This window comes from Buteo buteo, chromosome 10 (assembly GCF_964188355.1).
Source record: "Buteo buteo chromosome 10, bButBut1.hap1.1, whole genome shotgun sequence".
NCBI lineage: Eukaryota > Metazoa > Chordata > Aves > Accipitriformes > Accipitridae > Buteo > Buteo buteo.
In genome coordinates this window covers 18,522,372-18,543,179 of record NC_134180.1, presented here as the reverse complement: position 1 = coordinate 18,543,179, position 20,808 = coordinate 18,522,372, and the positions used below count along the sequence as shown (strand labels likewise).

At 42.4% G+C, this 20,808-nt stretch overlaps 2 protein-coding genes across 5 annotated transcripts in view; one reads left to right on the top strand and one right to left on the bottom strand.

Annotated features, from left to right (window-relative positions):
- The window catches only part of EEIG2 (EEIG family member 2), a 31,283-nt gene extending 18,818 nt beyond the window's left edge, over positions 1-12,465 (bottom strand). The window contains exon 1 of one of the 2 annotated variants that reach the window (XM_075038823.1): positions 11,913-12,465. In XM_075038823.1, the coding sequence (XP_074894924.1) occupies positions 11,913-12,151 (239 nt within the window). In that variant the 5' untranslated portion in view covers positions 12,152-12,465. The remainder of the gene's footprint in view (positions 1-11,912) is intronic. The other variant, XM_075038822.1, reaches the window with a different exon arrangement.
- A 7,770-nt stretch (positions 12,466-20,235) lies between these two features.
- The window catches only part of SLC25A24 (solute carrier family 25 member 24), a 35,934-nt gene continuing 35,361 nt past the window's right edge, over positions 20,236-20,808 (top strand). For 2 of the 3 annotated variants that reach the window (XM_075038818.1, XM_075038817.1), the window contains exon 1: positions 20,236-20,590. In XM_075038818.1, the coding sequence (XP_074894919.1) occupies positions 20,405-20,590 (186 nt within the window). In that variant the 5' untranslated portion in view covers positions 20,236-20,404. The remainder of the gene's footprint in view (positions 20,591-20,808) is intronic. The other variant, XM_075038816.1, reaches the window with a different exon arrangement.

Here is a 20,808-nt window from a genome sequence, read left to right as displayed (position 1 = left end):
TGTGGTGTTTTTACATCTGCAAGAGTTCCAGTTATGAAGTAATAATACTCCTTCAAAAAAAAAAAAAAAAAGTTTCTGTAAACTCATAAGGTCAAAATAATGTGCCAAAATCTTTGTACAACTCAGGATTATGGTTCAGGTTATGTTTCTACTTCTCAGAACAGCTTTCTACCTCTATTGCAAACTACAGTCAAAGCAGCTTTACACTGTACAGTTATATAGTATTCCAGACATCACTAACGTTATAGTAAAATATAATTTAGTGAACATTAAATGTATTTTTGCTTGTAAATACAAGATAAATGCAAATAACAACTGCTTGAGAAATGTAAGTGTCCTTAAAACCTTTAAGGTTTTCAAATTTATTTCAACATACCAATACTACTATATGTATATCATCGTTCAAGTAAGAAAGATAGCACAAAAACACTACGCTTTTGGAAGACTCAATGCACTCATATCACAGGTAAGGATTTATTCAGGGAAATAATTTAATAAACATTAAATAGGATGATCAGGTTTTTAAGTTCTCTTACAAACAAACAAGTAAAAGTTACAGTAAAAAGGCCTCAGTTATAGATACTGATTCTTTAATTCTTGTAAAAATAAAATCAAGTAAAACCTGGAATATCCCTTCCTCCTCATAAGGACACCAAAAAAGTATCAGTTTCTTTCACTGACACATTGTTTTAAAGAACGAGATATTTGAAGCATTTGTACACAATCTGCCCCCAACCAACTGTCCCCCTGCCCCACACAGTCCTTCTAATTCCATTATATAAAGAAAAATTTGACATATTTCAATGAAGGTAGTTTTTCTGTAAAGAAAAGCACCAGCATGTTATTCCCCTCGTGCGGAAAAAAAGGTCAAATTATCAGAACATTTAACTTTAAAGAGTAGTATCTAAGCTTATAAGCTTCTTAGTTCAAGTGCAAGGCCTTTAGAAAATAGTTATATTGATTGGTTACTATGGAAATGAACCCAGATAACTTCTTGGCAGCTGTGCCTATGCTACAGTGCATGCTAGAGAAAGCTTTCCGTTATGAGTCAGTTTCCTATGAGCCTCACAGTCGCTTTACCACATGCAAAGCAAAACCGGTTGGTTTATAAATCAAAATATATCTTAGTTACTAAGATGCATTCAAATACATACAAGGTTGTAGTGCTTTGGTGTAACTTAACTAATGCTCTCAGTAAGACCTAACCAAGAACAAATTGAACAGACAGATATTTTAAGATAAAATTATTCCAAAGTATAGTTTAAGTTACCATCAGTTTAACAAATTGTTTTTAGTTTAGAGGGGCAATTTCACATTGACTAAATTTCAAATGCAAGATTTCAGCTGTAGACAAGTCTGTGTATTTTATGTACTGTACACAATTGCAATTTAGAATGATGAATAAAAGTCTTAGTTTTTTCCTCTTCTGATCCACAAGAGAAAATCCACAAGAAAACCAACACAAAAGAGAAAACAAATCCTAATCCAGTCAACTCCTCATCCTAATTTGTTAACAAGTGATGGGCTCTCTTTTTTTTTTTTTTTTTTTTTTAGGGTGTTTATGACCAGCAGATTGTTTATTCATTTCCACATGGATAAGGATATGAATAATGGCTAGTTTCAGCAAATAGCTACAAATGCAAATATAAAACACTTTTAAGGACCTTAAGCGTCATGGGAAAAATCCCTTCTTGCCAAATGGAAAAGCTTTAGCAGGAGAGGCTTAGAAACAAAGACGACAAAACTCTTTGTGGACATTTACCAAAATACTGTGTTCCATTAATTGGAAAACTGTTTATTCAAGTTTTTATCTGAATTATTCTAGACAGCCAATTATAACATTTAGCCCTATGGGGATGATCATGTTAAACAGATTGTTTTTCTACTGCAATTATTTTAGAATCATTGGTCACCAAAGAAACAAAAAAATTGGGAGCATTTGTTTTCAGTTTTAAGATGCCATTTGGTCTTTATATCAGACTACTTTCACATGAAACTCCTTCCAGAAATAATTTTGGAATCAATTGGGTCAGTACGCTTCTTTATGTTAAGGAATGGAGTGTTTGCTTAGACGTCTTACAGCTTTTGGACAGAACATGAGTTACTTACTCACTGTAAATACCTTGAAAAAATAGCTTTTTCACTCTATGAGGTAAATGGGAATATTGTTGTTATAATTACTATTTTTTAAAGCTGGTAGTTTGATGGGAGGGTTGCTTTGGACTTCTAAGAATTGTTGAGGCCAGGCTCTCTGAGTCTAGAGTACAGTGAATAAAATGCCTTTAGAAGAGTTATCTCTGAGCAAGTGCAACTTTTCCAGTATTGCCTAAGTTTTGCTTACTTCTTTTAGGGGAAAATATATCATGTTGATGAGACAGGCCAAGAGAAGCGAGGCTGCTGCAGCTCCACTCCCCAGATCCAACCAGTAGCAAGGCTGAAGGTGTACTCCCGGTAAGCACCCACAGACAGCACACACACACAGCTGGCCATGCAGATCACAGACACACGGAGCGCTCGCAGAGACAGCCAGCACCAACAGCCTCATCCCATTCCCTTCTCTGGCTGAACAGGACAGAGCTCTGCTACCAAGACCCTTATATATCCCAGACTACATCACCTACTTGACAGCTAGTCCAGCTTGATACCTGATAGCATTTACACGCTCACACGCCTGCACTCGGTCCAGGTGCTGGCACCACAGGCACACAGGTCTCTGACTCCTGGTCCCACCCCAGTGGCGGGCACTTGCTTTCACTCATCCGGCCTCTCCAGTTGCTGGCACCCAGGCACACTGGTGCTCTGGCCCATGATCCCACGGCAGCTGCTGGCACCAAGACTCTCACTCACTCCAGTTGCTGGCACAATGGACACACAGGCCCCTGTGACCCACAGTCTCACTCCCACGGCTGGAACTTAAGTCCACTTACTCAGGTCTCTCCCGTTGCTGGCACCACAGACACCCAGGTCCTCTGATACAGTCTTGACTCCAGTTGCTGGCACTCAGACCCCTCCATAAACACTGAGCAGAGAGCCCTTCACCCAGCAAAGAGTTAGAATGTAGTTTAATATGAAGATACAATAGACTGCACTCATTAGAAACAGGGCATGGCCAGAAAAATGTACCGACTAGCAAACTACTGATACGAAACTGGGCCTTTTGTCCCCTGACCTCTCTACTTTCCCCACACTTGTTCCTTCCCAAATCAGCTAAATTCATTCCTTCCTCCAGCTTTACATCCCCTCATGTAACATCCCCTAAAAAGCCTCTTCCCCTGCATCCCATAATGCATCTCATAGCACTATACAGCAACTCCCCTCAGTCCAGAAGGTGCTTTAGTGTTAGCTCAACATGATGGGTTTCCTGCCTGGACAATGGGGGTGAGGCTCTCCTGGGACAGCCCTGGGAGGGGCCCAGACAGGGTGTCCCCTTGTCCAAGTCCATAATTTCAGTTCCCCACCTGCGTCTGTGTCCCTAAGCTTGTGTAGACTGGCCTTTGATGGGCTGATGGCTCCTGTGACAGGCCTGGGAATAGCTGGGGCAGGGTATTATTTTAGCTACTCCACACCCCCCCCCCCCCCTTTGTTTCCTGTGCTCATTTGTGGGTGTGCATATGAACTTTTATCACCTGACCTAACAGCTTCCTTTGATCAACCCTTGGCTGAATAAAGTTAATACAGTTAGCTCTGTCCTTCTGATACAAATACAGCGTTTAGTAGGTTGGAGTAACACAGAGTTATTTTTTGTGTAGGAAATAGTCTTTTAAAATGGGAATGATTTCCCATTCATATATATATATATAAAACCAAACATCTTTCTTCTGCAGAACACCAGAGCACCTAACAAAGAATGCCAATGTCATGATCCCATCTTAGAGAGACATGAATTAATGCATTAGACTATAATCTAACAGTTTATCAGCCACACTTTTAGTGCCCTCAGTGCTTCAGGTACTTCACAGTAAGATTTGACTTTTCCTAGGCTATCTTAAGCATTAGGAAGGTACTGTGGGATATAGAGTTCTCATTTATACTGGGGAACACATAATGGTTTGGCATGCAAGAGAAGAATACCCTCTTGCACCCCTCTTACCCCAAATCTACTTCCGTTTAAAATTTGTGCAGTCTCACAGTTGAGGGAAAGATATAGGTACCCATGCAACAGGCTCCTAGAGCAATTGAGTAGCTGTCTTATCAGTCTACTTCCACGCAAAACACGATGCACTACTATTCAGTCTGCCAGGATCTGAGAAGTAGCTTGGTATTTATAAAGCATTAAGAACTTTGGAAGAAAATTACTTTTACTACACAGAAATGTAGTCTTCTCATTTGGCTTAGATCCACACAGCTGAAGTGTCAATATGGTTTACTCATGTCTTTTCTTTTAATATGTCTACTGTACATACAAACAAAAATATAAACAAGATCACCCAACAAAGAGATCCTTCACTTTCAAATTAAACTAAAATCCCTAGTGCTTAGTTGATAATGGAAGTAAAACCAAACACAAATAGATAAATACAAAATTAAAACAGGTATTTTGAAAGCAAATAAAAAGATCTAGCACCAACACCAGTACCATTTTTATTCAAATGTATGCCATGCATCTAATACACATAACTTTATACGCATAACATACATGCTGCCCATGCATGTACCAATTCCAACCTCAGCATCTTTAAAGAACATTGAGCCACAAAGGAGCAAAAAATATGCAGTATAACTTTTCAAATACCAAGATATACTTTAAATTGTTAAATGTGATAACCAGAAGGCTAAATTTAGTCTTCATACAGAAAGATGCATCCCTTGAAGTTAGAGCTCAGAGCATGATCTCCAAAGTATACACTGTAGTAATAAACTTATGCAAAGCTTCAATTTATTTCTTATATTCAGGAAGAAATACAGTTTACTTTTCCTTTAATAGATTCTATGTTTCCTCCATGCCTGAGGCACATAAGAAGATACATTCTCTCCAACAAAAACATTTTTTTCCTAAGCATTGCAAAAAACCCCAACAAAACCCATAATTTACAAACAGAGCTTCAATGTTTCACAAATTTCAGCACTAAGCAAACCAGCAAACAGCTGGCTCTGCAGGAAGAGCTCCACTTGTTTACAGTGCACAACTCCCCAGTTAATTTGCTGTTAGTACATGCAGAACTTTAACAGAGCAATCATTTTCTATTCCACATGTTTTTACTCATGATAAACAGGTTAAATCTTTAACTAGCAATATTTCATGTCAAGTATTTCTTATAAAATATGTATAAGCTGATCATCACATGGAAAGAGAGCTGCTTTGGAATACTTTTACTTAAGAAAAACTGCTGGTTATAGGCAAAAGCAGAGACCTAGAAGGGAATTAGCACCATGAAGGGCCAACTGCATTAGCAAGACTGTAGCCAGCAGTTCAAAGGAAGTGATTGCTTCCCCCTGTTGAACATTTGTGAGGCTGTACGTGCAGCACTGTGCCTGTTTCGGGGGCCCTCAGCAGAAGTAAGACACTGATAAACTGAAGCAAGTCCAGGGGGTGTGAGATGGGGGTCTAAAGTCAGGGATGAGGGGGATGAAGCATCTGATGCAGAAGTTGGGAGCATAGGATTTTTGCAATCTGAAGAAGAGGTGAAGGAAGATCTAATTGCTATCTTCAGCCATCTCTGTTGAATTAGAGAGAAAATGGAGCCAGGCATTTCTTAGTGGGGAGCAGAGAAAGGAAAAGAGGCAATAACAAAAGAAATTCCAATAAAATAAGGGAAAAAAATGTTCACAATAAAAGTGGTGAAGCAGAGGGACAGGTTTTCTACAAAGACTGGAATCCCCACTCTTACAGATTTTCTAAAGTTGACAAGACAAAGCCCTGAGCTTCCTCATCTAACTGAAGTTAGCCTTGCTTTGAGCAAGAAGTTGGACTACATGATCTCTAGCACTCTCCTCCACCCTAAACTATTCCATGAACAGAAACAGTCCTTAAAATATGAAAGCAATCAGGTGCTATGGTGCTTGCAAATGGCAAGTTTATGACAGCAAAATACTGTGCTCCATGTACTGTAGTGGGGGGAACAAAATCACCAGCTCTTTTAAACCAAAGTGCCTAGTCTCCTGCACAAGCCAGACACATTAAGCATAAAAACTTTTTCCCCCACCCTTTCCTCTTTGATACCTGTCATGCATCTCTTTTCTGGAACTTTTTCCTGAAAAGCTAGCTGTTGCTGTATCTCTGAACAGTACTTTCAGTTACAGTAACAAAAGTCTCACAAGAATGAGCTCTTTTCATATCTGCAATAACCAGTTACATCCCATGCAAAATGCAGTCTGTACAAACATTTTCTTATCTCCCACTGTAGGCCAAAGATGACCCCCTTCAGATCTCATTTTATTTTCTTTACCCATTTGATTAATTCTTTGATTTTCCTCCGGTCTATTTCAGATACTTGATTTCTTCATCCCTCTTATTTCCACAGTTACTCTTCCGTCTTTATACATGAACTTTCCCATTAATATTTTAGCTTTAATTTCTTCCCCTTCAGCCCTGTCTAGAATATCCACACCAATCCTTGTGCATCATGTTACCTTTCTCAAGCATATTCTCTAAATCTGTTGACTAAACACATTTTATTGTAACTATTAATGAAAGACTAAAGAGGTACAAAGAAACTACATTAAAAAAAAAAAATTGTGTAGAGAACTTCCCCTTCTTACCTCTTCCTCTCTAGAGAAGGACAGGGCCTGGAAGCTGCTCAACCAACAGTCTCTTCACAACTGAGAAAACACTAAGTGGACATTCAGAAGTCTGAAAAGAGCAGCTACGAAATGCAAACCAGGATTTTTAGACCACCAATGTGCCTCACAGTACTTGAAAACTCATTTTGTTTCAGTTTATCCAACTGCAAATCCAGTTACACCTGAAAAAGCTGTTAGAAGTAGCATTATCCATTACCAGTTCTGAAGACTGGATTCATACATCATGAAGGAAGATTAGAGTGATAGGGACAGTAATTCCATGTGACAGATATGTTTTTCTAACAAGTACTTTTGTTTAAAAACAGAAAGCTGGTTAACCTGTGTTACTATCAGGAGAAATTTTCCCTTTCAAATGCAATAGCAGCAACAGGGAAAACAATGGTTAAAAAGCAATTTTAAGAGTCCAGTGAGGCAGAAAATATACTGTACTTGCTGGAGTCACAAAAAACAGATGTAGTTTTAGGCAGTTGAGAAGGAAGTAGCCAAGCATCACTAGAAGTAAAAAGTAGTACTTATTATCTAGAAGATAAGAAATCAATTTCTACGGAAGACGACTACATACTCTAGCCTGTATCTATTAGGAATAAGAATATATTCATGCAAGTAATGCAAGATCTTGGAGACTGCCTCTCAGGACTCAAGAGTGTGCTGTGCATAAAAAAAATTTCCCTGGAATTTGTTGGAGAATAAAATGTTTTGATGAAAAAGTTATAGTTCTCAGCTGCCCCTAATCTCTGTCTGTCACACAGATACGGATCATAATCAGCTGCTTAGTTTTGAATATTGTTTTGTAAAAGAATGAAGAGAAAAACATCGGCGGTCTAAAGTGTCAGAAATCCAATCTCAAAGGCAGGGGAATACATCCAGACTGAAGACTGCAGACATAAGAACACACCAACCAAGAAGTCCTTTCCTTGAGTGGCGTGCAGGTAGAAATCAAGCTAAAAATGTAACTACCAGGCTTACAGCTACTGTAGCCTAGATCTATACAGTACTGTGTTGAAAGTACACCCTCAAAAAACAAAACTTCTTTCCAAAACTTCTTTGATTTCCTTGTATCCCATCTGCTCTTTTGCTGCTGGCTGAGCAACAACTCAGCCTATGAGCAATTATCTACTCTAGGGGCCCATCAGTTATTTCTTCAGCCTATTAAGATGAGGGCAGTTGCAGATAGCCTGTGCTTTCAATATATTTATGTCTACATTGGACTAGCCTTGAATAAATATGCTTAGTATTTAGCTAAGTCTATACCTTAGAATAGTATTTTTCTGTTCGCAATATTCAAAGGTGCAATTTCTGCCCTGGAATAATATTTTGTCCTTTCATGGCACAACAGACATTATGTGCACATTATTTCATGACCAGGCAGTGCATAGATACATAGTAAACTGGAATCTGCATGAGTGTCCTGTACTAATGTATCCAATTTCAAAGCGAGATACCTATTATCATCAGCCTAGTGAAAGATAGAAATGTAGAAAGACACCTTTCCACATAGGAAGCCAGACTTAAGCTAGAAAGTTTTCTAAACAAAAATGAGGTTTGTTAGCATAGCTTTGCATACATCCACTATTCGCTGAAAATTCACCCTTTGTTATAAAATCTAAAGTTCCTATTGCGAAGATCCAGAAATCATATTAGAAAGTAATTTCAAAATGGGGAGGGCAGGAATGACACTGTATGGCTGATTGGCAGTTTATTAAAACAACCAAACAAAACCTCCCCCCTCCCACAACTCCCTTCAAGGTTTTCCATGTTGTAGAATCAAACCTTATAACCCGTTCAATCTCCCTAGAATTCCAGGGTCCTGCTCTTGCACACACACTCAAACATCCCCACCCCCACCCCCCCCAGTTTAAACACTGCTACTACTTGGCTGTTCAATGTCCTTTGATCAAAATATTATTTGACAGTACCAGTTTACTTTAAAAAGTTGAATATTTTGTCAGGTAATTAAGCAATTAGCGTTATAATACAGTGTTCTTTTCCTGCAGGAAATACTCACAAATATGCATAGGGAAGTTTCAAATTGGAGTTCAAAAAAACTACATACAAACACAAAAAACCACAGTGATGTCTAAGCAATTAATATGGTTGCTATTTATACACAAACCAGATCACTATGTACTGCACTGTACAAGGTGGTTTTATTTGGTCACAGAATTTCTATACACTTCAGGCACACATCTGTGTCAGCCAAAAAAGTAGTTGGACTCCGACAACATGTCTCCCATAGCATGGGCCATGTCTTCACAACATATTTCTTACATATCTCTTTCTCAGTAAAGATCTGAGTAGTAAAAAAAATATTTTTCAGTAGCTTGAACTTTTATCTGTCTTCTTTTTGCCTCACTTCAACATTCAGAGGGATGAAGTAGGTATCACATTGCTTACAGGATCAGGGCTTCAATCATTTATACAGCATGATCCACACAGGGCTGAAAAGACCACTCCTTGAATCTGTTTTCATTACAACTCACTACATATAGGCCTTTATTCTGGTGCTGCCAGCCTGTGTTTTTATGACATTTCTTTCTCAGTGAGTAAGCTTTGGAAAGAAAATGCTAATAATATTAGGCTATAAACCAGCCTGTTGATATGACTGCCTTTTTTTTTTTTTTTAAGGCAAGAAGCAGCAGGATATTGGTTTGTATCAGTACCAACTTGAGAACTTAATTCTCAATAACTTCTCCCCCCAAAATTATAATTTACTAAACCTCAGTCAGTAACAAAAATAAAAGCTGTAAGATGACACAGTCAGTCTCCCCCTGTATTATAAAATACTTGAAATTAGTTTCTGTGTTACTTTCTGAGACACAATGGAACTGAAACTTCAAATGTCTTTTATAACACTACAAAGAACACTACTTGAAGGATATGACTGCCAGCCCACAGTGAAACTAATAAATTTATGCAACTAGAAGATGATGGCCATTAAAAAAAGTTTGCAACTGACAAGTTTTGAAATGCTGCCACTCTGATGTTAACTTAATTTCTCCCTTATTTATTCAGACCTTTGCTGAATCACCACTGTGAAAATCCATCTGTTAATTCTTACGCCAAAAGCAAAGGCACTCCCTGAATTGGCACTGCAGGATCACTGCAGAAGAATTCTTTACCTTCCTACCAGCATACCTCAACGCTTCTTAGTCCAGCAGAAATGGACCAGTTATACTCACAGAGACTTCGATATACCAGCATATGTTTCACTGCTGTTCTTATTTTTAAGCCATACCCTCAGAAAAAGAAAATGGAAGAATTTCAAAGCTTGACTCCAACACAATACTTCAACACAATTTTTTACATCGTCACACTTCCACTGACACTTCCTACGCATACATACTACCTCCTATCATACATATTTTACTCTAATATACTGTTCACATTCATAAAGATATGCATGTATGCTTTCAAGCTGTTAATTTTAGCATCATAAACAAGCAAGGCAAAAAAGGCTAAGATCACAATAACGTATCAAAAACATCAGCTCAGCTGAAATCAACTCCTTTAAAACAGAGATACTGTCCAGAAGATGTATGTCAGCCTGTGAATATGACTTCAAGGCAGTAAGGGCTGCATTAGGACAGTAGTGGCACATTAGTGCCTAAAATCACGATTATCATAGATGAAAATCATCATCTATTACTCAGGAAACCGCTCACAAGAAAAACAATGAAGAAAAAAGACATGAAGTGGGAACAGAACACTGATGAGTTGAAGACCCTCCAACCATACAGAAGAAAAATGCATCTTCAATTACACATGCTAGTATAACAGAATGGTTAAATAAGGAGGTTTTAGGCCAAAGTTCTGGTTTTATGCTCTTTATTCTCCTTGATTAATTCTATTTACAGAATCAAAAGCAGATAATGTAGCAAGCTCTGTAACAGCAGTATTGTAATAAGAAAATAACTCAATAGTAATAGATTTGTTACTGATTTCTGTTTGCTCCCAGAATTACGAGACATTTTTCAGTAAATCCTTATTGTAATAACATTAAAGTAATATAATAACTCATACAACATGAACAAGTGTAACGGGTCCTCCCCAGACCTGAAGCCACAGCACACCCTTCCTATTGACAAGGTTCTGCCTCTGCCTGGTACCTGGAAAAAATTAACCCACCTGCACTGTTTAGCCATCCTTACCAGTGGATCTGGAAGCCACCCTCACAGCAGATGACTGCTCTGTTGCTGAGGCACAAAAGAAAAGGGGGGGAAAAAAAAAAAAGGACAAAAAAAAAAAAAAAGACACCTGTCTGCTGCTACACTTGCACTGCAGAATTAAGCATGAAGAAAGTGGGTAACACATAGGACCTGAATATGTAAAGGAAATGAGAGGACTTTTCCATGAAACTGTTTATGTTAACTCTCCATGTAAATATCCACAGAACGAAACGCAGCGAGCCAGCGTCCAACAGAATAAACCATTAAGGTCGCACAACTCACGTTCACAGGGACAGCTCTGACTTCAGACTTGGTGGCAAGACGCCTCGTCCCCTCCCGCTACCGATACGATCAGCAGGCTTTATAGCTCGAGGCGTTACGGCACGAGCGACCGGTTTCTCCAGGACAGCCCTCAGCCGCTCGTGGATTCATTTCCCCTCTCACTCTGTATTTAAGTGCCTTACTAAGCGTTTAAGAGCCTCAATACTTATTTGCGAGCAGCCACGCAAAGCGCTCCCACATCCATTCCGTTGCCGCTGGCGCCGGTAACGCGGACGGGCTGAGAAGACAGCCGGCCTGCCCGGCGGCAAGCCGTGCCACGGGAGCTTTGGACGGCCGCGCCCGCTTCCCTTCCCCAGGGGGAAGACGAGCGGCCCGCCCGCGGCCGCCGGCGCTGGCCCCGGCCGGGGACCGGAGCCGCCAGAAGCGCCGGGGTAGCCGCCGGCCAGGGAAGCAGCGGGGCGGCCGCCCGGGCCCCCGGCTCCCGCCCGACCCGCCAACGGCCGCGGGAGCCCGCCGCTGCCCCGGCCGAGGGGACCCGAGGAGAGGGCGGAGGGGCTGCAGAGGCGGCCGGCCGCCCTGGCTCTCGGCGGCGGGGGGGGGGGAACGGGGCTCTGCGGAGGCGCGGACTCGAGCGGAGCCCATCGGAAAGAGGCGGCCGGGGCTGTCTGCGGGGGCCCGGGCGCCCCGGCAGCCGCTTGGCTCGCAAGCGCCGGAGGCACCTACCGGGAGGACTCCCCGCTGAAGCTGCCCCCGTCCAGCAGCCGCACCTTGCAGAAGAGGATGCCGTTGACGAAGGGCACGGAGGAGAGCTCCTCCAGCTCCAGCTCCACGCGGAACTTGAACTTCTTCTTCTTCATCATGATGAAGGCCATGGGCCGGGGGCTCGCCGGCGGCCGCCCCCACGCCCGGTCAGCGCCGCGCGGCAGCTCCCCTCCGCGCCGACCGCCCCGCTCCGCTCCCATGCCCGGAGCGTGGGCGGCACCGACGGGCCGGGCCGGGCCGGGAGCGCTGGCCGCTCCCAGCTCAGCCCCTGGCCGCCGCCGCGCCTCCCGCCGGCGCTTACATGGCAGCCGGCGCCTCCCTTTCAAACCCGCCCGCCTCCGCTCCGCCCGCTGCCGGCAACGGCCGGCGGCGGGGCGCGGCCGGCAGGAGGCATTCGCCGGCACCGCCGAGCCCCGGCCGCTGCCGCGCGGAGGCTTGAAGGCCGGCGTGCGGTTTCGCGAAGGAGTTGGCCGGTGCCGTCGCAAGGCTGGTCGATAACGGGGACTTGGCGCGCCACCGTCCTGCGCGGCGGAGGGTGTCCGGAGGAGGGACGTGGCCCCGGCCCCGGCCGAGCGGAGCTTGTGCACTCCGCCCCCGGCAGCCCTCCCGCCTCCCAGGGACCCTGCCGGGGCGGTGGGACGCGCCCCGCGGGCGGAAGCCCGCTGCTCTGCTAACGCTGCGTCTGCTGAATGGATTCTTTTAGAGAACGTCAGCGAAACATCGTTTAGATGTCGAAATTTCAATGAGTTTCGAGGAATTTAGGTTCCTTCTGCTGTAATTCAAACCTTATTAGGGTCTTTTACAGCGGTTTAGCCTGTGATTTGCAACTAGCTCCACTTCTGATGCCAGCAAGAGATGCTCCTAATCGTGTAGAGAAGGAGGAGTGTACACATCTGTGTTTACATTTAAGAACAGCCCTGTGGCACAGATGATCGCAGCAGCACGCACGCAGCACTGTTTTGTATAATGTATAGTTCAACACCAGCATGTGCTCTCCAGGGAAAAGCTGTGTCTCGAAAAACCCATTCCAGGAGACTAAAACATAAAGCAAGCCCCGAGTAACCTCCATCAGCAGATCAATTTCCTCTTCGCAGAACGTTGCATGAGAAAAGCCTAACACACAGCGTGTCTTCCCACAACCGAGCATTTATTCATATGATAAGAAAAAGAATTTGTAAGATTATGCATGCAGTGTGACGCTGAGTCCCTGAAATCTTGTTGCAGCTTGTGAAAGTAAGTGCTGCTCCTCATTCAGGATAAATAGATAAAAAATAATATTTTTCATGGAATACATACCTGATGAATATAGGCATCATGAGTGCTGTGTGTGGCTGAGTAAAATGCCAACCACTGTCCTGTAGCATGATCCTAGAAAAAAAGTAGTAGTAAAGAGTAAAAAGCATAAAAATGGAGTGCCTGGATGCTCTTGCTTTTTCTGTCCTACAACATCCAGGGCATAAAAGGTATTTATATACAGGGTTTTCCAGTAAAAATAACTACAAGGGTAATTCTGGCTCCTTTATTAGTTTCATATTCCTACCAAAATCTTCCCCCCAAAACTCCCAGATGTCAAGTAATCACTGGCTCTGCAAGAAGCTGTTTAATTAGAATAAAATTAGTATGAAGACATCTTTGACATCTAGGCATTTGGCCTTGAGCTAGGAATTCCCCCCTTGAGAACACTTCTTCAGCCTGCTCTACAATAATTCTCAAAGTCTTCTCTCTTTAGCAGACTGCAACAGACTACAATATATCATACAAGGTAATTCTTTGGGTACTGTGTTCATCAGCTCTCTGTCAAAAGAAATGGAAGGTGAAAGGTTTTTAGCACCTAAAGAGAGTATTTAGTTGATATCAACCTATACCAAGATGCTCCTTTCTTTCAAGGCTAAAGAAGCAATTCCAGACTTCTGTTAAAAACAGAAGTTTCTGGTTGATTGAAGAGATTACCATATTTAACTGGAAGGCCCTGTGTATTAATATCTAGAGAGAAAAATAGGGCTGCCTATCAGATGAATTATCTGTTGGAAGTTTGACAAATACAATTGGTCTAACTATTACACAATACTTTAAAGAAAATCTGAAGTAATTTATGTTTAGTTGGACAAGAAATAGATCAACAACCTTCATAAATTATTAAAACCTGTAATTTAGTATATGCCCTTTAAGTAGTTTCCCATACAAGCAGATCCTCTCTATAACCAAACTTCTCAGGAAGTTGTAAGAGTTTGTATGCTGAGTGCACCAATGAGCTGTAACAGCCGTGACCAGCCTCACCTGGGTCCTCACCCACACCCTGCCCAGGGGACCCATTTAAGCTCAGCTCTGAGCACTTGCTCCTTATTTGAGCTTTGTTGTAGTTCTGTCTGTTTGTTGAGTGGTTGTTCTGTTGTAGTCTTGCTTGCACCTTGTTGTGGACACTGATCTGCAGGCTGACTTCCTAGCTTAATCTCAGACCTGTCTTTTCATCGTAGATGTGCCTGACTGTGATTGCTGGGCTGGATCCTGAGTTGTGTTCCCAGCATGACCTCAGATGTGTCTCATTGCCGTGGATGCCTGCTTTTCTTGCTCAGGTATTGTAGGGTGGTCCTGGTTGGTGAGACCTCTGCCCTCCTGGTAAGGACCCTGTTCTTACATTTGGCTTCTTGCTTTTGGGGAGAAAGCTGGCCCTTTCCTGTGCCCTGCCATCCTGAGGTGATAGCTGCTAGAATAAAGGGATTGTTGCCCAATGACTTTAGGAGGCTTGATTCAAATGCAATCCTTTGTTCAAAAAAGCCTAACTCTTTTGGGGGGATATAGTTACTTTCTGAAACTGGTGACTTGAGAGAGTCTTCTATATTGAGTATAACCTTCTTGATCACTAAGAGTCAAAGTCAAAGTGTCAGAAGTATAGATTTCTAAATATATTTAGAACCTTTAATCAAAAGATTCTTAAAATAGGAGAAGAGTTTTTCAAAAAAGGATAAACACTGTGGCTAATGTAACAATCCTGTGTTGTCATTGATGTAAAGCTTCTGCAAGTTTAAAGCACTGGAGTCTTATTTTAGGAGAAATTCATAAATCTTTAAAGAAGTTGGATATTACTCAAGCAGGTACAAAAACTCAGAGATTCAAGAAAAATCAGTGTTTTTCAAAATATCACTGTTACACTAGGATAAAACAAATAATTCAAAAGCTGTTTGCTCTCCTGAAAAATATAAGATTTCAGTCACAAAATTGCAGGAGTTAATATGGAACTTGCTTTATGAAGAGGTGAAGCCAAGGTCTTTGGGATTTTAAATCCTCCAGAGCACCAGGGTACATATTGTTGTTGGAGGTGGCACTAATGTGACGTGTGTTCATTTGCTTGGCCTATTTGTCTTCTGCAGCACCATTTCCCTGCTGGGCACTTGTATTTCTGACCTGTAGTTCTTTTTCCTGGGAGTAGTGGCATCAGAAAAAAATGAAACATTTCCTAGGTTTGGCTTTAGATGGATCACTGCTCTTGAACTGATGTAAGGTCTGGGCTACAGCCTGTACCCAGATCAGTGCTTCCAGCAGCAGTCAATTGTAAGCACTCCATCTTGGTCATGAAAAAGATTGATTTGGATGTCTGAAGCTAAATTCAACTGAGAAGTCAGCTCAGTGGGAGGTAAATGCAATGTGGGTAAGTAAACTCCATAATCAAGACACTTCTCAGGCAGCTTTAAGAAACATGTGGTGAAGTCACGGTCCTCCAAATATGCTTGTACGTGTTTAGTACAAACCCATGTGAGCAGTCTCTCTGATTACCCTCTGAATGATCGCTGTCTTCATGTGGTATGGCTCTTTAAAGCTGTGCTGTAAATAAAGCTCAGGTAACAGCCCTAGTCCTGTGTGGTGTTTTGTGACCTCCAAAATGGTGATGTGTCACAGGAAAAGTCAGAACACAGCTGAAGCATACCCAGCTTAACCTCCATTGACAATATTAAATCAGGATTTCTTAATTTGTAAACCATACTTACCTGTATTACAGCACCAATCTTTCTGAATTGACATAATTCCTTTTTCATGCTTAAACCAGTCCAATTCCATGTGCCAGAAAAGACAAGCACCAGTGAGGAAAAATATGAAAAATAATAAAAGACTCTGAATTGTTATGGTATAGCTTGTTATAATATGATAGTAAGATTCCAAAATATATTTGATTTTAATTTTTTTATAATGACAGTTTAAAACTTGAGCTAATTACATCTATACAGTGGAGCCAGTATTCATTTTACCCTAAAACAAGAAAAACCACTGAACTTTGTTGCCTTTGAAATACTTATTGCCTTTGTAGTGTTTAATTACATCCTCCTGTGTGTGTCCTGATAATTGCTCCTTCAGGTGACATAAAACTTCTGGATGTACCTAAGATGACAATTTTTTCACTGGATTTGATTTCATCATTTAAAAATTACTCAACTTCACTGCAGTCCCTGGAGTTAAGCCAGAAGTGACTTTTGGCTCATGCAGTAGACTATTTTCGTAATTTTAATATTATTATGAAGTGTTTCCTTGCTCACAGAAAAAGAGCTACAGTATCTAGAGCAGACACTGAATGATGCAATTCAGCTGAATTATCTTTTAGCCTATCAATAAAATATATCAAGTCTGCATCTAGCCTCTGAGGTTTTGTGGTATTTATAGCACTTCCTCTAAGTGGATAGTATGGATATAATTTAAACATTTATTGTACATGTATCGATATATATACTAATTAAAAGCTCTTGGTTTAGTGAGTTAAATGCATGTATTTTTGATATGGTTTTGATACTAATCAGTGTTGATATCAGAAAGCCTTAATACTCAATACAAATAATATAAATGTTACAGAATTTAAAAAAGAAAAATCTTATTTTAGATGCATATATTGGGCAAAGATATTTCTTGACTCGGATGTCCTTTGCAGCTCTGCAATTCCTTCAAGCAAGGTAAAAATTGGAGTGCAAGGTGATGGTTTATTCAAAACTCCTTTTTAACAAACAATGACTCTATAAATGATACAGCCCCAAAACCTGTCATAAGACCATTTGTAGAAGTCATAGCTTTGGTAGTGCTAGCTTCCAAATAATAGGAAACACATATTTTCTTGTTAGAGATGTAACTGAGGCAGAGCTCCAGAATTGTGTTTGTGGTCATTGTCTCAGATGTCACTGCAGTATGTTAATTAGGCCAAACACTAGTGTTTGTAACTTTCAACAAGGGCAATGTTGAACTCAGATGAGTATCTAATAGTCTATCCATCAACATATGTAAAGTATCTGAGACTCTTACCCACTTTTCTTACTGATATCAGCCAGCCATACTAAAGTTATTTAAACCCTCTGCACAGCTCTATGCTACTTAATCCATTTTCAGGAAGATCAGTGCAAATCTGGGATCACTCAATGAAAAATGAGTTTCACTGTTGTCACATCATGGTTAAACAGTTGGACCAATGAAATACAACCTGTACTTCCAACCTTCTGCCATGCATGCAAGTCAAAGCAGAATTTGTTTGCAAATATGAGTTGTCTAACCCTCAAGCTCTATTATTTGCCTGTTTTCTGTGGCCTACTTTTCCTACACAACTCCTAACAGTATGACACACACTGTGTAAACTATAAGTGTGCAGGATGCACTTACAAAAGCCAAACCTGCCAAAAACTAGCTGTTTTTCCTTCTTGCTTCAGGAAGCACAAGTGCAACTCTTCCTCTTTTACCTTGAATTTTGGAATATTGACATGAACTTTACACGTGTTAATAACAACTACAGAGTTTTTAGAAAAAATATCAGTATTCCATTGAGGTTTTCTTGTCTTAATATTTATTTATGCCACTTCTTACTTTAGTCAATCATTCCCCCATCAGACGCTACTTTCAACCCACACTGCAGGTAAATTATAGCAGATACTTGGTCAGTTCACAAACTTGTATGTATTGCCACTAAAGTAAGTTATATTTAATTAATAAAAAAATATTTTAAGTGTGTGTATATATAATATGTCCCTATTCACCCTGAAGTGGTTACCAAAATGTGGTGTCTGCCATTATACTGCTAGGAAAAATATTAACACTCAATGCCTGCAGGTTCCTTGAGTGCTTGCGTATAGCTTTATTGATCACGTGGAAATGATTAACTGATGTTGAACATCTAAATGACATTAGCACACAATATAGGGTAAAACTGCCTGAGGTCAATTTAAGTGTATGCTTCAGGTATTTGGTGTTAATTTTTGAGTGGTTCTAGTTCAGACATGGTGTTAATACAAAAGTACAGTATTTAGTATGATATTCATCATGTAAGAAAATAACTGTACTTCATCAACACCTCAGACAATGACAATGCTGGATATTAGAAACCTAGTGATATGCAATGGGAGCTTAAGGTAGTAGCACTGTTTCTTTCCCACTTATGTCATATTTCTATGTATTCAATAACTAGTACAGATAGTTATTATGTGCATGTTCTGATTAGTGATAAAAGAGAATGTTGCAGTCACTGTACTTTATTAGATAAAGATGTAAAGATGATGGTATAAGTACAAAAACAGAATCAAAGGCCATGCTATTTAGCAGTATTATATCACTGGAATGCAGTGACCTCAGCAATGTTCACTTGCCTTATTCCAGAAAGGACTGAAGCATGTTCAGACTCTGCTTGTTCCGATACATAGAGTTAACTGTACTAACAAAGTAACATGTTTATATTTGGATCTGTCTTGTTTAACCTATTTATCAGTTAGGTGGAGGCAGTGGAGTATACTCTCATCCAGGTTCCAGATGATGCCAAACTGTGGGGGACCAGCTGGTGTGCTCAAGTGCAGGGCTGCCGTTCAGACACGCTGGAGGAATGGGGTGACAGGGACCTTATGAATTTCCACAAGGACAAACATGAAGTACCACACGTAGGAAGGAATAGCCCCTTGTAACAATACAGACTAGGGAGCAGCTCTGCTGAGAAGGACCTGGGGGTCTTGGCAGGGAGCAAGCTGAGCATGGGCTAGCAGTGTGACCTGGTAGTAAACAAGGCCAGCAGCATCCTGGGCTGTATTAACATGAGCATGGCCAGCAGATGGAGAGAAGTGGTTATCACCTTCTATTCTGCACAAGCTAGACTGTATTTAGACACTCTAGTCCAGCTCTGGGTTCCTCAGAACCTGAAAGACATAGATAAACTGGCAAGTTCAGCAGGGGGCCACCAAGATGTCTGGGGGCTAGAGCACTTGCTGTGTGAGGAGAGGCTGAGGAAACTGAGCTTGCTCAACTGGGATAAAAGAAGACTTTGTGGGGACCTAAAAGGAGGCCTCCACCTTCCTTGTACCTACAGAGTTTATAAAGGAAGTAGGGTCAGGGTCCTTGTAATGGGGCATGTGGGAAGATAAGAGACAGCAGGCACAAACTGAAATGAGCAACAGCTCGGAGTAGATCAAAAGGGAAAAGCTTCCTCCCTGTGAGTACAGTCAGGCTGTAGAGCAGACTGCCTGGGGAGGTTGTCCAGTCTCCATCCTTGGAGGTCTTAAAGACTGAAAAAAGACCTAAGTAACCTGGTCTGAGGTCATGGCTGAGGTTGCTTTGAGCAGGAGGTTGGACTACAGAGTCCCTGAGGTCCCTTTCTACCCCACTTATTCAGTGAACCTATAACACAAGCAGGTAGTCTTCGTGTAGGCAAGTCATAGTAGTGTCTAGCCCTTTTTCAAACACTATTTAGTCTACGGTCAGGCAACGTAGACCATTAGCTTTATTAATTACTCTTTGGGTAAGGCTACTAAGTTCCCACTACAAGGCTGAAATGCACTTTCCATGGCTGTGTATTGACTGAATATGCACCGGGAAAGCAAGACTCAATTCAGCGGCTCTTGTTTTCACTGCAGCTCTCTCACAGAGAGCCTCCTTGCTGACATTTTCTATCCATTTGTTCTTATACCAGCTGCGTCCTTTTACATTTACCCCACTGATTTATTTATGAAGCAAAAAAACTGTAAGTTTCCTCTTCTAGTCTTTGTTCTATTAGGCCAAAGATTGCCCCTAGACTAAGGGCTCTTCACACAGCTTCAACCCAGACCTCAACCGTTGGTGACTTGAATGAAGCAAAGTATCCAAATTAGGTCTTTCGAAGCATTGTTGGTACTTCTCTACTTGTACTGGAAACGTTTAGCTGGATACAACCGTCCAAGTGCGGTCAGGAGAGCTGAGGCTCGCCTGGGGGGCTGCGGCTGCCGCCCACCCTCTTCCCTCCGCGGCTCGCTTCCTGCTTCCCGCTTCCCGCCTCAGCGCTCCCCGCGCTCCCTCCTCCTCCTCGCCGCTGAGGCGGGGCCGGGCCGGGCCACGCCGGCTCGGCTCGGCTCGGCTCGGCTCCTCCTCTGGCAGCTGCGGGCGTTGGCAGCAGCACAGGCGGTGCCTCCTGTCCGCGCCCAGCCCGCAGGAGCCGAGGGGCGAGCGTCCCGCTGCCTGTACTGCACGGCAGCGCCATGTTCCAGCTCCTGCGAGGCCTCGCGTTGCCGGCGGCCGCTTGCGACGGGAGCAGGGATGGCGACTCCCGGTACGCTAACCTCTTCAGGAAGCTGGACCTCAACGAAGATGGGAGGGTGGATATCGCCGAGCTCCAGACGGGCCTCCGGGCCATGGGCATCCCCCTGGGAAAAGAGGCGGAGGAGGTAAGAGTGGGCCGGGGGCGCGGCGGAGGCCCTTTCCCGGTCTTCAGCCGCTTCCCGCAGGCGCTGCCTCCCGGAGGAGCAGCCGCTGGCGAGCGGCCTCTCCCCGGCACCCCGCGGCCGTGGGGAGGGCGAGGGGCGGCCCGGCCGGCCCACCCTGCCGGCCGGCCCACCCTGCCGGCCGCCCCGTGAGGGATGAGGCGCTGCCCGGCTGGGGCTCG